Raw genomic sequence first — 20,048 nt, 5'->3', positions numbered from 1 at the left:
AAAATACCATAGATTTTCGAAAAGGATACAACGGCTTACTGCCAATACTTAAACCCGAAATCTCCGCTTCAAAACCTTGTCGCGGAGCCGTTGTATCTTTCCGAAAAAAAGATTATATTTTGTTCTCTCTTTACCTTGATTCTAATGTTTCTCTATAATTTTAATTTCCCATCATATTTGAACATTTAATAACTTTCAGTTACGAAATGTCATGAAACAGAATCAGAATATTGGATTAGATTTGATTTCAGTTTCAAGTTGATTGAGTAGAGATAATATACTTTCTGAATTGATGATTGTAAATTCAGAAAGTATATTATCTCTACTTCAAAAAACCTTATTTCATACATTAAACAAGCGCTAATATCTCCCCTTTCCACGTGGAAATAAATCTAACATGCCGAAAGAACGTTAGCACCAGCTACAGCACTATCGCGTGCATACAAACAGTAGTGAGGCGGCCGAATAACTCGTTGGCCGCCGCTGGCCGCTCGAAAATAGCCTTTGGGTAGGCTGCAGGCAAAGCACGAGGTTCGAAGCTGAAAAAAGTAGGCTGCCCTACATTAGAGAAACTTTGTTTATGTTATGGTAGGGTTTATGGGATTTTTTTTGCGACGAGAGATTTAGGCAAGGGAACATCATATTTTTAGAGACGGTTATGCCATTCTGTTGCGTGAACGCGTGCCATTCGGTTGTTACGGAGTTTGAGCGAAGTTTAAGCGAAGTTTTTTTTGGTGATATTGCGTCGTGCGGTGGATAATAAAGATATTTATTTTCGAAAATTGAAATACGCATAGTGGAGGAGAGTTTTAGTGAGAGATTATCAAGTGTTGAAGCGGTTTTCATTTTGAGAACGCCATTAAGGCGAAAGAGACGCCATATTTAACCGAAGTGAGGTTAGATTTTGAAATGTGTGAGAAAAATTTGGGAAACAAAATGGCCACTAGTGAAAAGTGAATATGAAATCGGATAACGAAGAAGAACCACCGAAAGGTGGTGGCGCAGTTATGGAATCTAGTGAATCGAACCCCACACCAACAACCAAAACGAAGGATTCAAGAAATGTGAAGGCACAAGCGGATAAAAAAATTGATTATCAATACGAAAGAAATGACCAAGGCCCTTTCCGTGTCATAATGGAGTTAATTGATACGAAAGAAGGAACGGTAAGAATAAACAAGTTATCCTTGGCCAATACATTGCGAAAAATGGCTATTTACAAGGCTCACATCTCGGATTTGAAGACCATCGGATGGAACAAGGTACTTGTATACGTAAACAGTTACCAAATAGCAAACAGACTTACGTATGATCAAAACATCAAAGAGAAAAACTATCGAGCATACATCCCTCGCCATCTGATATCCGTGACGGGAGTTATCACAGGAGTACCACTGGATATCGACGAGAAAGAAATCATGGACGGTCTTCAAACTGAATAGCCTGTGCTTCAAATATATCGTATGAACAGATACATTGAAAAAAAACCCGAACCTACTCAACGAATTAGCATCACTTTTAGGGCTGCAAAACTCCCAGATTCCGTTAAGCTCTTCTCCTGCTCAGTTAGAGTAAGAGCCTTCTTTCGGAAAACAGATCTCTGTGGCAAATGTCTCAAATATGGGCACAAAACGGAAAACTGCAGAGGAAGAAAGCGGTGTGCAGTCTGTACAAGGATGCACGAAAAAGAAGAAGAGTACCAAAACTGTAACCGGGAAGTGAGATGTTTGTACTGCCGTAAACAACATGCGACATCTGACATAACCTGTCCTGAGAGAACAAGGCAAAACAATATTCAATCAATATTAGCAAGAACAAACTTGACGTCTTTGGAAGCAAAAGAACAGTTCCCCATCCAGACCAACAACTATTATGAAGCCCTTGTTAATGCCAGCCAAGATCCAACGCCAGTAGAAGCAGCATCCTACGCGGAAATGACCTCAGGAAAGTACCAGTACAGGAAACCGTTGACCGCCCGCAGGAAGAGAGAAACTACCGTGGAAAAACCGACTATTAGTGAAGAGATTACACTCCAGAAGGACAAAAAAGCAAAAACCTCGGACCAAACCGATGGGGTAGCACTTTTTAACAAGTATCGAGCTACAGGAGCCGAGAAATGGAGAGAAGAAATGCGCCGCGCACAACAAGACAAGCAACATCAACAGCAACCAACAACATCAACGCGAGCACTGACCGGTTCTATGATACCAACAGCTCGTAAACCAGCTCAAAAAGAAGACTTCTCTAATTTTGTGTCCACCATGATAGGAAAAGGTAAGTTAGATCCAAAAAGTTTGCAAATAAAAGATAATTAATAAAAGTTTACAAAAACAAGAATTTACCCTACATGAAACAAAGAAATGAAGATCTTACAGTCAAACGTTCAGAGCTTATCTAAAAACAAAGACGAAATACTAAGAATACTTAACAATGGAAATTATAGTTTAGGCCTTTTTTCTGAAACATGGACCAAGTTATCCGAAGAAAGTAGTAGGATATACAATATCTCTGGGTACCAGAAGGTACTCTCCTCTCGTGACGACGGTTACGGAGGCGTGGGCGTATACGTTCGCAATGGCATAGCTTACCAGCACATCGACATAACACCGCAATCCCCTCAAATTCAAATAGTTGCTTTACGACTGTTGAAGGAGAATCTAGTAATTATCGCTCTATACATAGCTCCGTCAACACCAATCTTAGAAATAGAAAGATTTTTCAATAGTCTCTTTTCACAACTCCGTTCAATGCACCGGGTTTTGATAGGTGGAGACATAAACTGTCACCACACGGCATGGGGCAATGACTGGTGCGACAGTAAGGGAAACTCAGTAATAGACGCTATAAACGATTCAAATTGTGTCATTCTAAACACTGGCTCAAAAACTTTTGTACCGCTCAACACAAGAAGAAGGGCTACGGCCATTGATATATCCATTTGCTCGGCACAGTTGTTTAACTCCATGGAGTGGTGTACTCTAGGTTCAACGATAGGGAGCAGTGAACACCTGATAATTGAAATGCAGATTCAGGTTATGACTAGGAACCCTCCCCAATTTATAAACATGAAGAAGGTGTATAGCGACATCTCGAAACTCGGAAGTAACGATATTGAGAATATCTCGGACCTGCGGGATAGAATTAGAGAAAGTGTGACCAAACATAAAAGTATTAGCAAGTTTGTCCCCAAACCTTGGTGGGGTGAAGCTGTAGATCTAGCTTGGAGAGAGAAACAAGAGGCAATGCGAAATTTCAGCCAAAATAGCACCTTAGACAACGCTATCAAGGTGAAAAGAGCGATTGCAATATTTAAACGAAAAAAGAAAGATGCTAAACAAAAACAAATCGAAGAATTTGTCGAATCTATCGACCCTCAGACCAGTTCCAAAATTCTATGGATGAAGATAGGGAGATTGACCGGGAAAAGAACCAGCAGGTGCGTCAATAATCCTGTTCAGGACGATTTGAATATGGCTCAACAATTCTTTGACCTGCACTTTGGACAAAGTGACGTTGACATGGACCTACCTATTTCATACGGGCCTACCTGTCAGTATGATCTGATAGATGAGGATTCATGGTTCAGAATCTTAGCAAGAAAAAAATCAAAATCGGCTCCATCCTCTGATTTGATCACATATGGGATGCTGAAAGAACTCAAATTTAATGTTAGGAAGGCCATTATAAGAAACATGAACGAAATGTTCAGATCAGGTACCCTTGCAAATCAACTCAAGGAAATAAAGGTCATTGCTATCCCCAAGCAGGGAAAGGATCAATCGAAACTGGAAGGAAAGAGGCCCATTTCGTTGATACCGACAATAACAAAGCTTATAAATTCTGCAGTCCTAGAAAAAATTCAACAATTTGTAGAAAAACAGAAAATTATCCCCGAGCTTTCCTTCGGTTTCAAAAAAAACTCGTCCACAACCGCATGTGTCAACTTTTTGATAAATACGATAAAAGATAACAGACGGAGTGGCTTCATAACAGCAGTGACTTTTGTCGATCTGTCCAATGCCTACAACTCTGTCAGAACTGATATCTTAGAAAACATACTTATCGACAAGCAATTTCCCTATGAGATAACCATTTGGATACTATCCTTTTTAAAAAACAGAAAGATTGCCATGAAGGTGGGTGAACAGAACATTACCCGAATGGTAAGCAACGGTCTTCCACAGGGAGACGTAATGTCCCCATGTCTGTTCAATATTTATACAGCTAACTTACACCAAGCCAGAGACAGTGACACCATATTGATTCAATTTGCCGACGATTTTGTGTTGCTCACGAAAGCAAAAACAGTCGAAGAAGTACGAACCAAGGCACAGGCTGGTTTAACAAATTTTGTAGAACAAACGAGTAGACTGGCCATGGAAATTAACCCTCACAAAACGAAAGCCTTGATCTTTAGAGGAGGCAGAGTAAATCTCGGTTTAACCATTAACAACGTCGAAGTTGAAACCGTTTCAACATACAAGTATTTAGGCATCACGTTGGATCGCTTCCTATGTTTTGGCGGCCACATAAGAGAAATGAAACGAAAAATTTTAGAAAGGCTAAACATGATGAAAATAATCAGCAGCATTCAATTTGGAGGACATCCTCAAACTATGGGTGTAGTCTTCAATGCATTGATCAGAAACGGTATCGAATATGGCATGTCTATAATAAACAACGCAAGAAAAACCAATCTGAAGACAATTCAAGTGCTACTAAACACTTGTTATAGACGAGTAACGGGATGTAGCAAAACTACACCATTGAATAGCCTATTGGCCATCGCAGCGCAAGAACCATGGAGTGTTCGCAGTGAGTATGTCACGTGCAAGGAAATAGCCAAATATGTTGCGCATCAGAGCCCGATTCATCGACAACTAGTGCGAGCTATAGGATCAGAGACTGGTACAAACAACAGCTACTGCGAAAACTTGTATAAAAGACACCAGAAGATATTCGAAGCTATAAGCCCAATACGCCTATACCCCACAAACGAACGAAAAGTTGTTGTTAACCTAGACATTGGAATGCGTGTCAGCAAACAGAACAGCAACACAAGGGAAATGAAACAAAGAGTGTTGGGATTACTCAATTGCCGCTACCGAAATCACTCAAAAATATTTACAGACGCCTCCATCGTGAACGGAGTAGCCGGTGTTGGCATTTACGTAGAAAGAGGCAATCAACGTATTGCTAGGAAATTGAAAGTCAAAACGAGCATAATGACAGCTGAACTAATTGCGATACAAATTGCGACGAATAAAATAGCGGAGACAACGCCGACTAGAGCAGTGATTTTCACTGATTCCCTGTCAGGTTGCATGGTATTGAGTGATAGCCAGAACAAAACCCATAAGAGCGAACTTGTTAACGATATTCTTAATAAATGTCTCGAACATAACATTGAAATTCAATGGATGCCAAGTCACATTGATATCAAAGGGAATGACATCGCTGATCACTTGGCCAAAATGGGCACAACGTCGACAGAGGAGATCGAACACCAAATATTAACTAAAGATGCTATACTATATTTCCAATCAAACAAGTTCTCGTCTGCCAATACTTGGTATTCAGAGTATGCAATTAATAAAGGCCAGAAATTCTATGAGATTCAGAACGAATGGAGTGAGAAACCGTGGTTTTATAAACTAAAATTAAATGGACACGAAACTCGAACAATCAACCGTTTGATGAGCGGTCACGACTTCAGTAAATTTTGGTTACACAAAATGCAACTTGAGGATGACCCATACTGTGACATATGCAATGAAATAGAAAACGCCGACCACATTATTTTAAAATGTGGAAAATATAACAACACAAGAGTACAATATAGTTTTGACTGTAAGTATCGAAATATATCAGAGCTATTAAAAACTAAACATGTAGAAACTTTGAGAGAAGTAGTAAACTTTTTAAAAACAATAGACAAACGGATCTAACTTAACCATGTATAACTGCAACAATCCTGGAATAACCGTCGAACGACGTTAAACAATTTGATGGACATATGGTCATTGTAACCGGTCCAAGAGTTCTCAGGGAACTCGAATGTGGTGGACACCACACAGAAAAGAAGAAGAAGAGACGGTTATGCCGAAAAAACTTGAGTATTAAAATACTCAAAGCATGTTCTTTTCATTCGTTTGTTGATGTGGTATAGTTTTTCAGAAAGAAAACGAACAAATAAATTTTTTTTAAATAAGGTTTTCAAACAAATTAAATTTATGGTTTTCCTGAAATTGTCATCACAAACATGGAAAACAAGATATAAAATGAAAAAAAAAATCAATCAGAATTAGAAGATCATAACTTAAAATTAAAAACCTTGAAAACAAATTTCGAGTTTTAAGGTTGATTTAGAAAATCCGCCTGGAATGGTTCTTAGCTGACTTGTTTTCCGTTTGAACTGTATTGTTGTTTGTCAGTATAATTTATTTAAGATATATAGATCGATTATTATTTTACACACATTTCCTTTTTTGAATTCTATTTCTTATTGTATTGAGTGAAGAATATGAAAACAAAGAAATACTGAGAATCGTTGCTACCGGTGTCAAACCCGGGAAACGGATGAGACAATTTTTTTTCTTTTTATTTTATTTTATTTTTTTGTTTTTTCTCTTTCAATTTTGTTCTACTGTCATTATTTATTTTGTTTTTATTTTTTTTTCTTTTAAAATTTGATTCTTGATTTTTTTTTAAAATTTTTTTTTATTCATTTACTATTTTTAAATGTTTTTTTTTTTTATTTATTTATTCATTTTTAAATTCATCTTTATTATTATTTATTAAGTTTCGTGTGTTATTTTTTTTTTGTATTTTGTTCTTTTTTTTAATGTTTTTTTTTTTCTCAGATCACTCGGAGGTGGGTTTTTTTTCAGATATCTTAAAACAGTTAGAAAGGAGGCATTCAAAATGGAAAAATTGATTTCCAGGTTACGCAGATGCTACGCAGAACGAAGGCAGAAGACAGTTGAAAATAATTTTTGTATGGAAACACGTGAAACACATCAAATACATATATGATTGTTGTGTTCAAATATAAGCAAGTGGAGACAAATGGCGCCAACACCAATTTGTTGCACTTAGTTCAAGCTTCAATGAGGATTATTAATTTTAAAAATCCACTTGCACGTTTTTTCAATAACGTATAAACGGAGTGACCAGCGGGTTTCCATTTTCAAATTCCCGTTTTTTTACCGGTTTTCCTGATAGAGATTTAATGGTTTTTCCTGTTTGAAAATGCGCAAATAAATGTGTCCATCGGGTTTTTTGACCCAAAATAAAGATATTTTTATGGAAGATGAACGTGAATGTGTTACGACTTAATTTTTTTAGTTTAATCTTGAAACTCAAAGGTTATTCAAATGACGGTGATGGTAATGCGGTAAGAAAATAATGCTAGTTGTCCTACCCGTAACCGAAAATTGTTACCTTTTTTCCAGTCTTTCATACCAGCTTTTTATAAGGGAAAATGCTTTTATTTTTGTTATATGCATGAGATAAATTATAGTTTTGACATAATGCCATGTATATGATACTTTTTAAATTTCAAGTTGAATTACTGAATTTTACTATTGAAATCTACTGATTGACATTCCGACATTTTACTTCAAAAGTTCTTGAAACAGATTCTGATGAACCTTATTCAAGCTTTTTTCGGTTCTCATATTGAATATTAAATCATGTTTTTAAAGGATAGTTAAAAAAATTAAATGCGCTGTGTTCTATAGATGCTTGAATCTATTTACCAAAATTCTGGTAAATTATTCAACATTTTAAGTCTGAATTTTCAGTCCTATCTCAAAAATGCATGTTTTTATTCGATTTTCCATTTTGAAATCGTTTTAGTTTAAGCGAAAATTGTAAACAAGAATCACACAAAAATTTGTTACATCTTCTGCTTTCTGTGCGTTTATCAATAAACCTAATAAAATGGTGGCATCTTATTTTTTTTTGCTTCCGGCATTTTTCCGCATGGACAGTTCCTGATTCGCAAAGTTAAAATTGAGTTGAATTATAAGAAAATATTTTCAAAACCAAATCAAATAAGAACTTCGAGATTGGGTTGTATTTTTTCTGAAATTTTATGTTTGATTTTTGAACTACGTTTTTATAGTTTTTGACAATTTAAGTGAGTGAGTACATAACATAAACAAAGACATTTGTTTTTTTGTGATTTTTTTTAATATTTCTTCAATCAAATGAAATTTTGAAGTATGGTTATGATTGATTTGGTTCTTTGATAAAGGTACTGTAAATTCAATAGAAAACAGCTGAAAATAATAACAGTGAAGAAAAAATCTCATGGTTCAATTTATTTAAAAACAACCTTTGATCATATGATCTTTTTAAATATAGCTTTACAGAAAATAGTCGATCGTGTTAGGACTTCATGGATGAATAACTGAGTTCATATCAAACTTTTAACGTATAATTAACTATTTTTGGTTTTTTCGGTCTTTTTAGTATATCAAACAACTTTGTTTTGAAATACCCGACGTTTCGACCAGTTTTTGTGGTCTTTTTCAAGGGAACTAGAAATTTATTATAGTATTACAAATTTGTTACGGAGCGCCCCCCCCCCCCCCCCCCCCCTTCCAATGAGAGGAAGGGGTATCAAACTATAATAGGAATCTTCCCAGACTTCAAAAAACTCGAACCAGCCAAGTTTCAAGAAAATCGGTTCAGTAGTTTCCGAGTCTATAAGGAACAGACAGGCAGACAGGCAGCCAGAAATCCATTTTTATAGACAAAGATGTATATTTTTTCATAAAGTGAAACTTCCAAAGTTTGACGCTAATTGAAACAAGTAGATTAAAGCAAGTTTAGATTTGTGAAAACAAACTCAAGAACTCAAGAAAATGCAGATGATCAGTTTATATAATCAGTAGAAATTTGAATTTTCTAGGAATTAGTGAGGTAGGTAACTACTTGCTTCAACTATTCAAAATTGATAAACAGTAATGAAGATGTAAAAATAATATTAATAAAATAATGATTAACACATTGCGGACCAAATACGAGATATGTCGTTTCTGAGATAAAGAATACCTAATATTTTCGAATCAAAATAAATATTTTCCCCGAAATATTAAAGCTTTGAACATGAAAACATGAATGTTTATTAAAAAACTTTCACGAAGCCCCTAATTTTTAACAACTATCTACAGAAAAAAAACTTAAACTTTTGGGAGACTTCAATCAAACTGCCGTCCAAAAAATATTGCCAGATATTGATTTCCTTGCATCAAAAATTCAATAATTTCACGAAAACGAGTGTTCAGCTGAATTAGATTTAAACCTTCGGAGTTCTCTTGAGAAAAATAAGCCAAACCTTGATAATTTTTGTATCTCTGTACTGATCTGTATCTGTGACAAAAAAACTGTCAACGATTTCAAACATTCGCTCAATAATTCAAAAAATGCTTAATTTCTTATTTTGCCTAATGTTTTTCTGGATTGATTTTAACATGTACTGAAATTTATAAAAACTTTAAAAAAAATTGCGATACAAAATTGAAATAACCAGATACTTAACAGAATCGAGGAAAATCCGGGTAAGTTCCAGTGGAGACTCAAAAACTGGAAACCAATTAGGATGAGTGCTCCTACTTTGGATCTAGAGCCTGCTTTAGTCCTAATATGCCAAAAATTGTAAATAATTTATTTTGCTAGCATCTGATTAAGATATTCCTATGCACACAATGAACTCTTATTCTTCCTGAATCCTACCATACCGCTTTTTGCCATAAATACTCTGGAACCTATTTTACCTATTTTTCCTAAGTTACATAAAAAAAATCAATGGAAAACCCGGAAAATTTGTAGAGAGCCAAAAAATAGGAGACTTTCTAATTTAATGTTTCATTTTTAGGCCTGACTTCACCAAAACTTTGTGTAAATACCAACAAATCAACAAACGAATTTTCTATCGGGACATAATTCAGAATAAATATTGAACATTTCCAACAATTTTTGTCAGCTTTACGCAAATAGACCACAAATAAGTAAACTCAAAAAAGTTTCAGCTATTGTTATGCTGATAGAAATGACGGGGAGTTAAAGTGTTTGATTTATTCAAAACAGAAATTTAACTATTTTTAATCATTCAAGTGCTAAAATACTTTTTTGTGATAATATTTGATAAAAGATAAACTTTTTAATGAATTTATTTATTTGTTTTCGAAAAATCATATTTTTTTAGGAATTTTAGTTCTAGGTCCAATGAAGGTACCAGTTCAGTACCAAAATAGGAACAGTAAGTTCAAAGTTGGAAATTTTAATCAACCATATCTTTGCAATTCTTTCAATAACGGCGAAACCTATGTTGAAAATTTCCATTGAAACTTGCAGACAAGATCATGAGCTACAAATAAATTTCCTGAAAGTTATAAACATCCCGTTCATTTTTTAGGAAAACATGATTATTTAAAAACCATCGCTTAAAGGGTCCAAAGTAGGGCAACTAACCCTATTCGACCAAAATGCATGTGGTAAATAGTTTAAGGAGTATTGGATAAGGTTGCCAGATTGCCCGGATATTTGATACAAAATTTGGAAGCAGTCCGGCCCGGCCCGGTTGCCCGGATTCTGCCCAGATTTTTTCACTTTATTTGGCAAATCAAACAAAAAAATGTGTTGTAACAAATTTTTATTTTGCCACCAAAACAAAAAATTTGGAACAGATTTTGCAAAAAAAAATTATGGAAAGTTTTTTCGAAGCTAAACTAATTTTCAATCGGTTGAAAATCAGTTTATGAATTTTTACGAAAGAATTAATTTTTTCAATTTATTTTATCTTGATTTTTGTTGTTGATAATTTCTGGGTTTTGATAAAAATTGCCCGGATTTAGGGTCGTTAATTTAGAAATGAAATGCCCGAGTTTTGTCAGGCAATCATAGAAAATTGCCCGGTTTGTCCGGCCCTGATACGTGCTGAAAAAATTTTCTCAACCTTAGTACTGGAGGATCTCGAAGTGGGTTAAAATTTATATAAAAAATAAGTTGAAGTTAAGGAATGTGAGAGGAACTTTCAAACGCAATCCCAAAATGTTTTTTTTCCTTTTTAATAGGAGTTTAACTCGTTAGGGTCATTCTTCCTCGAATCCGAAAATATCAATAGGAGAAGTGATAGAAAAAATATTTTTTTCTGACTGATTCGTTAAGCTGACAAATGAAAAGATCTAAATTTATTTCTACAAGGTAAAAAAACTGCCCACTGAAAAATTAACTAAATACGGCGGTCAAATCGTGCGCAAAACATTTGGACCGAAATTGAAACATTTCGCAATGGACATCAAAACGAACTCTTTAGCGGGCAACTGGCAGGTTTTCAGCCAAAAACTTTTCGCTGACAAATTTCACCAGGATGTTCCGAAGATATGCAAGGAAAAAAATTAAAAAATATGATGTCTAGTACTTGAAAAAAGCTGGCGATCTGTGGAAGCTGCAAATCGTGCCATTACGAGAAAACTGGGATGGAGCGATAAAAGTCAAAATTGTTGATTTTGTGCCGAAGGAGGTCAATCGGCTAAATTTGTTATAACTTTGACCAGCTTCAGGAAACAGAAAATGAACCTAAATTAACCTTGATTTGAAAGAAAAGGGTGGTTCATAGAAAACATAGGCACTTGGTGCCCAAAACTTTAAGTCTCAAAACTTCTTCATTGGACACTATCAAAAGAAAACACTTGACAGAACGTCACAAAAATTTGCACATATACACATTATCTTAGTTGGCCGTTTTACTGAAAATTGCATCAATTTCCATCCATGCATTCAAACGATACTCACAAAACAAGGTGTTGCATTTTTTTTTCGAATACACTCCTCCTATGACGAAACTTTTGCTTAGGATAGCGTCTGCAAAAAACACGCTAAGTAAAATGATGTAATAATCATCAACATGTATCATAATTGCACAACTCTCATAAACTTGATACAAACAGCAAAACAGTAAAAGATTAGGCGCCTCCACCAATAGTATCAGCGCCATAACGAGGAGAACGACCCTTGTTCTCTGCTTGTATGTAGCTAGGAGGTTTGATGACACTTTCGAACGGAGAAAACCAAGAAGCAGAAAAAAACCTTCGACCTGGAAATTGCGCCACAGCGCGAAAACGTGCTGTGGTGCGTTTTATTTTTAGACCGCCCGTTGTCCCTTTCGCCAAGAAATGCCGGCAAATTTTACCGGCCGGCCGTCCGTCGGTTGTCGAATTTGACACCTTCATTTGGCCCGTCTGATGACACAAACGAGTGAGAGTATGTCCCCAAAAAATATCCAGGGTTGTTGAAGAAAATCAACAAATCCTTAGATTTTTTGGGCAACACATATTGTATGTTACCGACCTCGACTGATAAATACTTATATGAGAGAGGAGGGTGGTAGTACTTACGCTTCGCCAAGTGCCTTTGACGGCGAGACCCTTCTGGAAGCTGGCCTGGATCTCCAGACAGTCGCTGAGCGAGGGACCCCACTGCTGCTTCACGACCACCAGTTTGCCCGCCAGGGGGCTTTGAACCTTGAGCTGTACCATGTTTTTGCGTTTATTTTTTGCTTGCTCCGACAGCTGTCTGAAGCAGACTCTTCTTTCGGCTTGTTGAGGGTTCTAGAGAACGATAGCACGTGCGGTGGGGTGGTAAGGTCAAATGGAAGGATTCGCAGTTTTTTTGACCTTTGTCAAGATTTGTATTTGCGCAGATTATGGCCCTGCCGCAGGATGCTGAGGGTTCACTGATTCGCCAGACACTGACGGCGGCGATGATTGATGATGACTGTTATTGCTGCTCGAGTTTTGTTGAGGGATGATGTTTTTCGATGACGACCGACTTTCCGTGTTTTCCGCTTTTAACACCTACATTGCAAGGTAAGTGCGAAATCTGTACAATGTTTAGCACTTGAGTAGAAATTTACGCGATTGAAAACTCTTAGAAACTACCGATATCTATAGCAATATGTTACTATAAGCCGACGTCGTCGTCCCACTTGAAGACGAACTGGTACCGAATTCTTCTGGTGGCGTTTCGTCCTTTTTAGTGAACGGTTTGATTTTTTTTTCTTCCGCCTAGCACCGTCAGCTGTTTACAAGTATAAGGGGGTTAAGTCTTTTATTCTCTCACCACATGAGCTGCATGAAAAAGGTCCACGATCGAAACCGAAGCAAAAACCGCCTCCGGTCAAACGCGGAATATGTACAGATAATCTCCCTCTATCTCTCCACGAAACGAAACCGAGCAAAACCGATAAAATTGCACTAGGGTAAGATTGAAGCGATACTTTGGCTGGCACCGATTATCACCTTCGCCATATGTACACGATCGGATCAGCAAAATAACGCGAAAGGGATTCTTCTTTCGTCATCTCATCGCGATGCCTCCACTTTTGCAAGACTACCAAACTGGAACCACTCAGTCGTTTTCACACTCTAAAACATTCCAGAGCAACAACATTACCGCACAAACTGAATATTCACTCCAAACCGGGGGATTATCAAACACACATTATTCCCACACATCCGCCTCTTCAAAAGTTTCCCGAAGAAGGAAGGAACAAGGAAAAACCTCAACTGCACCGCTCGGAAGCTGACGAAAAACTAACCGGCAACTGATGCGTTTTTCCCGTGACATCGACTTCCTTCATAATCTTTTCTCTTAGTAAAAGACCGAACGTATAGACGTAGACTACATCAGCAGATGCTGCAACAATCATTCGTGGTCGTCGCCCGTCGTCATCATCAACATCACATTTCTCTCCCTAGTCCGCTCTCTGCTGATCTGATAGGACTTACCAACTTCAAGTGTAGTAGACAAGCAACAGTTCGAGAGAGCGGAACTTTGAAGGAGTACGAGCGTAGTGCTACGACCCGTCATTTTACCGGCTCGACTCATCATCATTGTCTCCGTTGCCTCTCATTGGCGATTGGTACTAAGGTTTATTTTCGGGGAAAACCAATGCCAGGAATAGGAACCTGGAGGGTGTTGTACCTAATCCTGGCTGGAGCGTTTTCTTCCGGTCATTATGTTTCGAGTTCGCCTCGGTCCTGGGAATCGCTTTGATAGACGAAACAGCGCTATGTGAAGAAGAAAAATCACACACGCTTCCACCCCCATCTAAGGTAGGAACATTCTTTACATCCGGGAGGTTGATGGCCCAAAATTATCGGCAATCAATCAGTGAGCAACTTAGACTGATATTTTTTATTGAGTCCAGAACAGAGTAAAAAAATTCCTTCATATGTACCTATGTTTTCTGAAACATAGGTTCCAGTTAAGAAATTGACTAGATTTGTAAAATATTTGCAAAGAGGTGAAAAGACTTTAAGAGAATTCCACAAACTAACACTATTAGACTAAAACTTGGAGACCGCAATCGATACTTGGCTTTCAGAAGGCCTCATTCTAAATTTAAGCTCATTTGGTTATATTTAATTGGTTTGTTCTACTTATGTTGAAAAATTCCCTTTTTTGCCAGTAACTTTTATGCACATACATCGTTCGATTTTAAATTCAGTTTTCTCAATCTTGACGTAATTTAACATTATGTATTTTTATGGGAGCCCTCTGTTATCGTAGTGGGAGGGTTTTTTTATACTATGGTTGCCAGAATTTTTTGTACACGTGTCCGGGCTGGACAGTTCCAGGCAATTTAATATAAAAATCTCCCAAAATCCGAGCAATTGATTTCAAATTGAAGACCAAAAATCCGGGTAATATCCGGGCAAATTATGTCAAAACCCAGAAATTACTCAACAAAAATCAAGAATAAAAAATTGGAAAAGGAATTTATCGATCAAAATTTATCGACAGATTTTAAATCGTATTTAAGGCTTCCTTGCATGATTATTTTTATGAAACTTGTTAAAAAAAATCATTTTGAGGTCATAAATAAAAAAAAAATTACAACACAATTTGTTTTTCTTTATTTGATTTGCCAAATAAAGTGAATAAATCCGGGCAACCGGGCCGGCCGGACTGTTCCCAAGTTTTGTATAAAATATCTGGGAAAACCCTGCATGGAGTTGCTGGGAAATAGTACATTTGTACCAAATTTGATATAAATGACGTGGAAAATGATCGATTTGATTCATATTTTACGTCAATTTTCATATAGGACCTCCACTTTTCCCAAGATAGGAGGGGTTTGTAACTTATCAGAAACAATTTCCGGCCCAGAAAACCCACGATAATCGAACTAACCAATGACACAAAAACACTTTCTGCATAAGGGAAAACACGCCAGATAGTTTTCAATGTATAATGGCTCCTACCCAACATGAAACAAATTAAGCCCCTACAATATGATCATTGGGTAAAAAGACTAAACTAGAAGTAGTCGAATTTAAAAATCGGACGCCACCTTTAAATCCAAGATGTCGGCTTCCGCTTATGTTTATAATGTTATAATTCACTGAAAATCACTTGAAACCCCCACAAAATGCATATTGGGTGAAAGGGCTATACAATAAGAAGTCAAATTTTGCTATCCAACTTGTTCTGGATTGTTCTGGAAAAGATCGATTCCCAAGATCGATTCGGCTGAATGGTACCAGGATCGATCCACCTAAAAAATCGAAGAAAAAGGATCGATCCCTGCAAGATCGATCTTTAAATTTTTGTAAGGAGTGCTGTATGAGGGCTGCTTTATGCTGAAGTAAATAGTGAAAAACGGTAGGGAAGCTCAAACATTTCAACAGCAAATGTATGGGAAATAAAAGAAATACGTTTTCCAATTCAACGTCAGAATATTTAACTTTTCGTGACGTTAGTTGAGTGTATATTAAGCTTGCCAGCCAAATTGTCCGGTTTTATCCGGGTGCCAAACCAAATAAAAAAAATCCATTTGTGTTGTAAAAATGTTTTTTTCATGCGAGACGGTTTTTTTTTGAGCAAGTTTTTTTTTTAAATAACCATAAAAGGGTTTTTTGGAAACCTGTTGAGTTATTCTTGGGTTGACCAAATTTGTCCGGATTTTCGGTTGACAATTTTGAAATCAAACGCTTTTATTTCGCCAGGTTTTTAGATAAAATATTCCGAATTCCAGCTCGGATGCGATCTGAAAAAGTTAAAGCAACCTTAGTGAATATGACATATCGAAAACAGAATGAATTTATAATCCTTTTTCATAAGACATACTTTCAAGTTCAAATTATGAGCAAGTAAGATAGAAATAAGACTTTATATTGTAATTTCACTTATTAAAGAAATTCAACCAATTTTAGTAAGTTCACTTGGTGAAATGCTAATTTTAAAAAGGTTAATGATTTTTTATTTACGCTGGTGTTTTAAATACCATCAGTTCAGCCACAGGGGTAAATAACGTGTTCATCTATTATCTGAAAGGCTAAAGTTTAATTCTTCAAGCATTCAAATTTTTCAAGTAGAACCTTCAACAAGAGATGAGGCATTATTAAAGTTTTAATTTTAGGAATTTTATAATTCAAATCTTATTATCAAATGAATGCTTTATTTTTCTAGAAATACTTTTTTATTGTGGCCTCATGCTGAATATCCTTCTCCAGAGTTTCGACTATGCGACAAGGTTGACGAAAAAATATTGTGTTATTTATAAATAAAAAAAAATTGTAATTCTGTGATTTGACCTCAAAATTCTGTGACGGTTGTTGCCATGAAACTTATAAAAAAGTCAAGTCAAATATTCACAAATTAAATTCTGTTTTAATAATTCCATTGGAAAAAGTAACTTTACATAACAAAAACAATAATATTTCATGAATTACATTAAAAACACGAGGTTAGTAGTGATATCAAAATTCTTGATTTCAAAAGTATGTACAAAATGCAGAAATTCTATTAGTTCTGTGAAAATTTTTAATATTCTGTGATCTCTGACACAGATTCTGTGACCAGAATTTACAAAAATTCTGCGAAATTACACATTATTCCGTGGTTTCGGCAACCTCGCTTTTAGACTTGTAATTTTAGCAAAATTCGATTTTGGCAACATCCGTTTTAAGAAACAACATCACCTTTTAGTTTTCGCTACAACAGGACCATTATAATTTAGACAAACACCAAAAATACGTTTTTATGTTCTGGAATTTTGATAAAATGCAACAAAAAAATCAAAAGTACTAAAAATGACAAAAAGATGAAAAATTGAAAAAAAAATCAGAAACCAACACAAACAAAAGACTAAAAATGACAAAAAACAACTGAAAAATGATGAAGAATGACAAAAATAGTGAATAAGAAAAAGAAAACAAAAAGATTATAAACAAAACAAGAATAGTGCAAACTGCATCCAAAACATGAGAAAAAATATTAAAACATAATAAAAATGGTCGGAAACTGACTAAAAATAATGTTTATGATAATAAAAATAATTATTTTTTAAAAATAAAAAAAAATAAGAAAAAAAATCGTTCGATTTTGCCAACATTCGATTTTGGCAACACTAAATTTTCGGGCATGTTGCCAAAGACGAACGGGGTCTGTATCGGTAAAAACCTAAATCTTGAATTGAGTAAAATGGTACAGAATATTGAAGCTTAATTTAAGGCTGAGTAAGCTTTCAAGTGACCGTTCTAAGGAACTTTCGATTGCTTGAGTACTTGATAAAAGTTCAAGTTTTCCTATAGGGATAAAAAACGCTTCCTAGTAAGTCGCTCCGATTTTATTGGTATGGAAGCACCAATAATAAAAAGCACTCTTTAGTATTTTACAGGAATCGAAATTTTAAACGAAACTCAATCTCAAGATCTAATAAAAAGAATAAAAATCTTCAAAAGGTCGAAAGATCGGATTGAAAACAAACCGATTTAATCGATTTTTCCAAAGGTAATAAATCGATCCAAAAAATTGAAAATATGAGTTCAAAAGATCGATCCCGCAAAGATCGATCAGATTGATCCAAGATCGACCAATCCTATATCAAACGCTATTTCGAAATTCAAGATGGCGGCTCGGCTTTTCTTTTCAAACCTGTTTGTTATTGATAATCGTTTAAACTTAACTAGAAGAAGTTACCAATATTGTGGAGCTTTCATATGTATGATTTTCAGTGATATGCAGCATTTTAAACCTTAATGGGGAACCACCATCTTGAATTTCAAGATGGCGTTAGATTGCGAAATTCGACTTCTTCTAGTTTAGCCATTTCACTAAATATCAATATTGTGGGGATTTCATGCAATGTTCAACGATTAACAGCATTTAGAAGTTCAGCGGAAGCCGCCATTCTGGATTTCAAGATGGCGTCAGGAAGCGAAATTCGACTTCTTCCAGTTGAGCTCTTCCACCCGATACGCATATTGTGATTTCATGCGTTTTTCAATGACTAACAGCATTTTGAAGTTAAACGGAAGCCAAAATTTATTATTTCAAGATGGCATCTGATAACGACATTCGACCCAATACTCGTATTGTGGATGTGTCATACAATTTTTAGTCATTTACAGCATTTAAAGTTAAGCTGCTTTCGCCATCTTGGATTTCAAGATGGTGTCGGACAACGAAATTCGACTTCAACTCGTGGTTTATTCCATCCCTTATTTAATTAATTTAAAAAATCTGTCCTTTTTTCTGTACTAAATGATAAACTTTAAATTTAAGCTATTTATATGGCTCTCAAAAATCTGTTATAAAACTAATTAGCTTTATAGCCTGAAGTATTTTAATTTTTTCAAAGAAGTAAATATTTCTAAAAATTTCCTTGTTCTAAAGATTTGACGAGGCATTTATTTAAGGATATTATTTCATACACATTCTACCTAAATCTTGACTGGCTTTAAAAAAGCTTCTATGTCCAAAATTTTACAACATAATTATTTTATCTAAGTTAAAAAATTGGTCATGATGGCGTATCTAGAATAGGGCCAAATAGCCAGATTTTAACTTTATTAGTGATCTGGTGATGCATAGAATGCGCTTTAGCTTTTCATGAAGATTAACGCTACAGTCCTAACGAGGTTGTGCTGATTATAATAAACCTAAAATTGTTACTTGGGCTTGGATCGTACTTCAATTCGTTTTGAGTGCGTCTTTTAATAATCACAAAAATAGAATTCCTGAGCACGCTTGTACACTTTTTACACGTCCAAAAGGATGGATTCGTTCACGCTAGATTTCGTATGGAAGAAACTTCTGGAAAAACTGCTTTTCGTAGGCGGTTACTCCATCACTTCTGCATCTATGATCTCTGAAGAAATTTCTGATACAAATGAAAAATGGAAACAAATTTCCTAGGGCTTGTTGTGATATAGCTCAGTTGGCAAGTCAGATGCTTCCTGAGCCGATGTCCGTGAGTTTTCATCATTTAAAGTGAAAAATCCGTTGTTTGACCGCCTACGATATGTGTTATTAAAAACTAAATAAATATTTGTTTCACTATCCTTTCCTTGTGATGTTTAAACTTCATGAGGTAAATTTGTTTTTGTCTCATGCAAAATATGGGAGTAATTAAAAAAATTAAATAAGTTTTGTTTGGCTTTTAAGAGATAATCAATATTTAAAACCGTGAATGACTTTCTAAATGTTTTAGAGATCTTCATTAAAATGATAATCTATGAGAAATTATTAGAATGTTGTAATAAAAAAAATATTTGAATATGTGTTTTATGTTTACTCTTTTAAACTTTCCATTATCATCTAAAATAAACCAGAAAAATGGGGTTTGAAACTTGAATTCAGCAGGATTGTAGGATGTTGACGAAAAATGACAAACCATCTGGATACATCCAATTTGAATGAACGTCGCACAGTGGGGCAGACCTGACTAATCGATGGTCAAAACCTCATAACTTTTTCAAATCAAATCCTACTGGTTCTGAAAAGTTGTTCATCTGGTCAAAATGATTAATTTGATGTAACTTTTATTCATCTAAACTTGACAAGGATCAAATCAAGCAAATTGAACCAAATTTGACCTCTGATCTGACTTAGAGGTACGACAAATCGTTTATTATGATGGCTTAGAACTCATTTCCATCCATGAAACGAATGCTTCCATACACATTAAATATAAAATTTATGTAAAACTCGAGAATTTAGCGAGCAAACCGAACAAAAGTTGGGCATAA

At 35.5% G+C, this 20,048-nt stretch overlaps 1 protein-coding gene across 6 annotated transcripts in view; it reads right to left on the bottom strand.

Annotated features, from left to right (window-relative positions):
* Positions 1 to 20,048, bottom strand: part of LOC129743050 (leucine-rich repeat flightless-interacting protein 2) — a 154,541-nt gene that overhangs the window by 77,562 nt on the left and 56,931 nt on the right. The window contains exon 1 of one of the 6 annotated variants that reach the window (XM_055735006.1): positions 12,408 to 13,588. The exons of the other annotated variants lie outside the window; for them this stretch is intronic. Within the exon in view, the coding sequence (XP_055590981.1) occupies positions 12,408 to 12,548 (141 nt within the window). The 5' untranslated portion in view covers positions 12,549 to 13,588. Of the gene's footprint in view, positions 1 to 12,407; positions 13,589 to 20,048 lie in introns of those variants that run through there. 6 annotated transcript variants of the gene reach the window in all.

Source organism: Uranotaenia lowii, chromosome 1, assembly GCF_029784155.1.
Source record: "Uranotaenia lowii strain MFRU-FL chromosome 1, ASM2978415v1, whole genome shotgun sequence".
Lineage (NCBI taxonomy): Eukaryota > Metazoa > Arthropoda > Insecta > Diptera > Culicidae > Uranotaenia > Uranotaenia lowii.
Note: the sequence above shows the minus strand (reverse complement) of the source record. Positions and strands in the feature narration are given on the sequence as shown.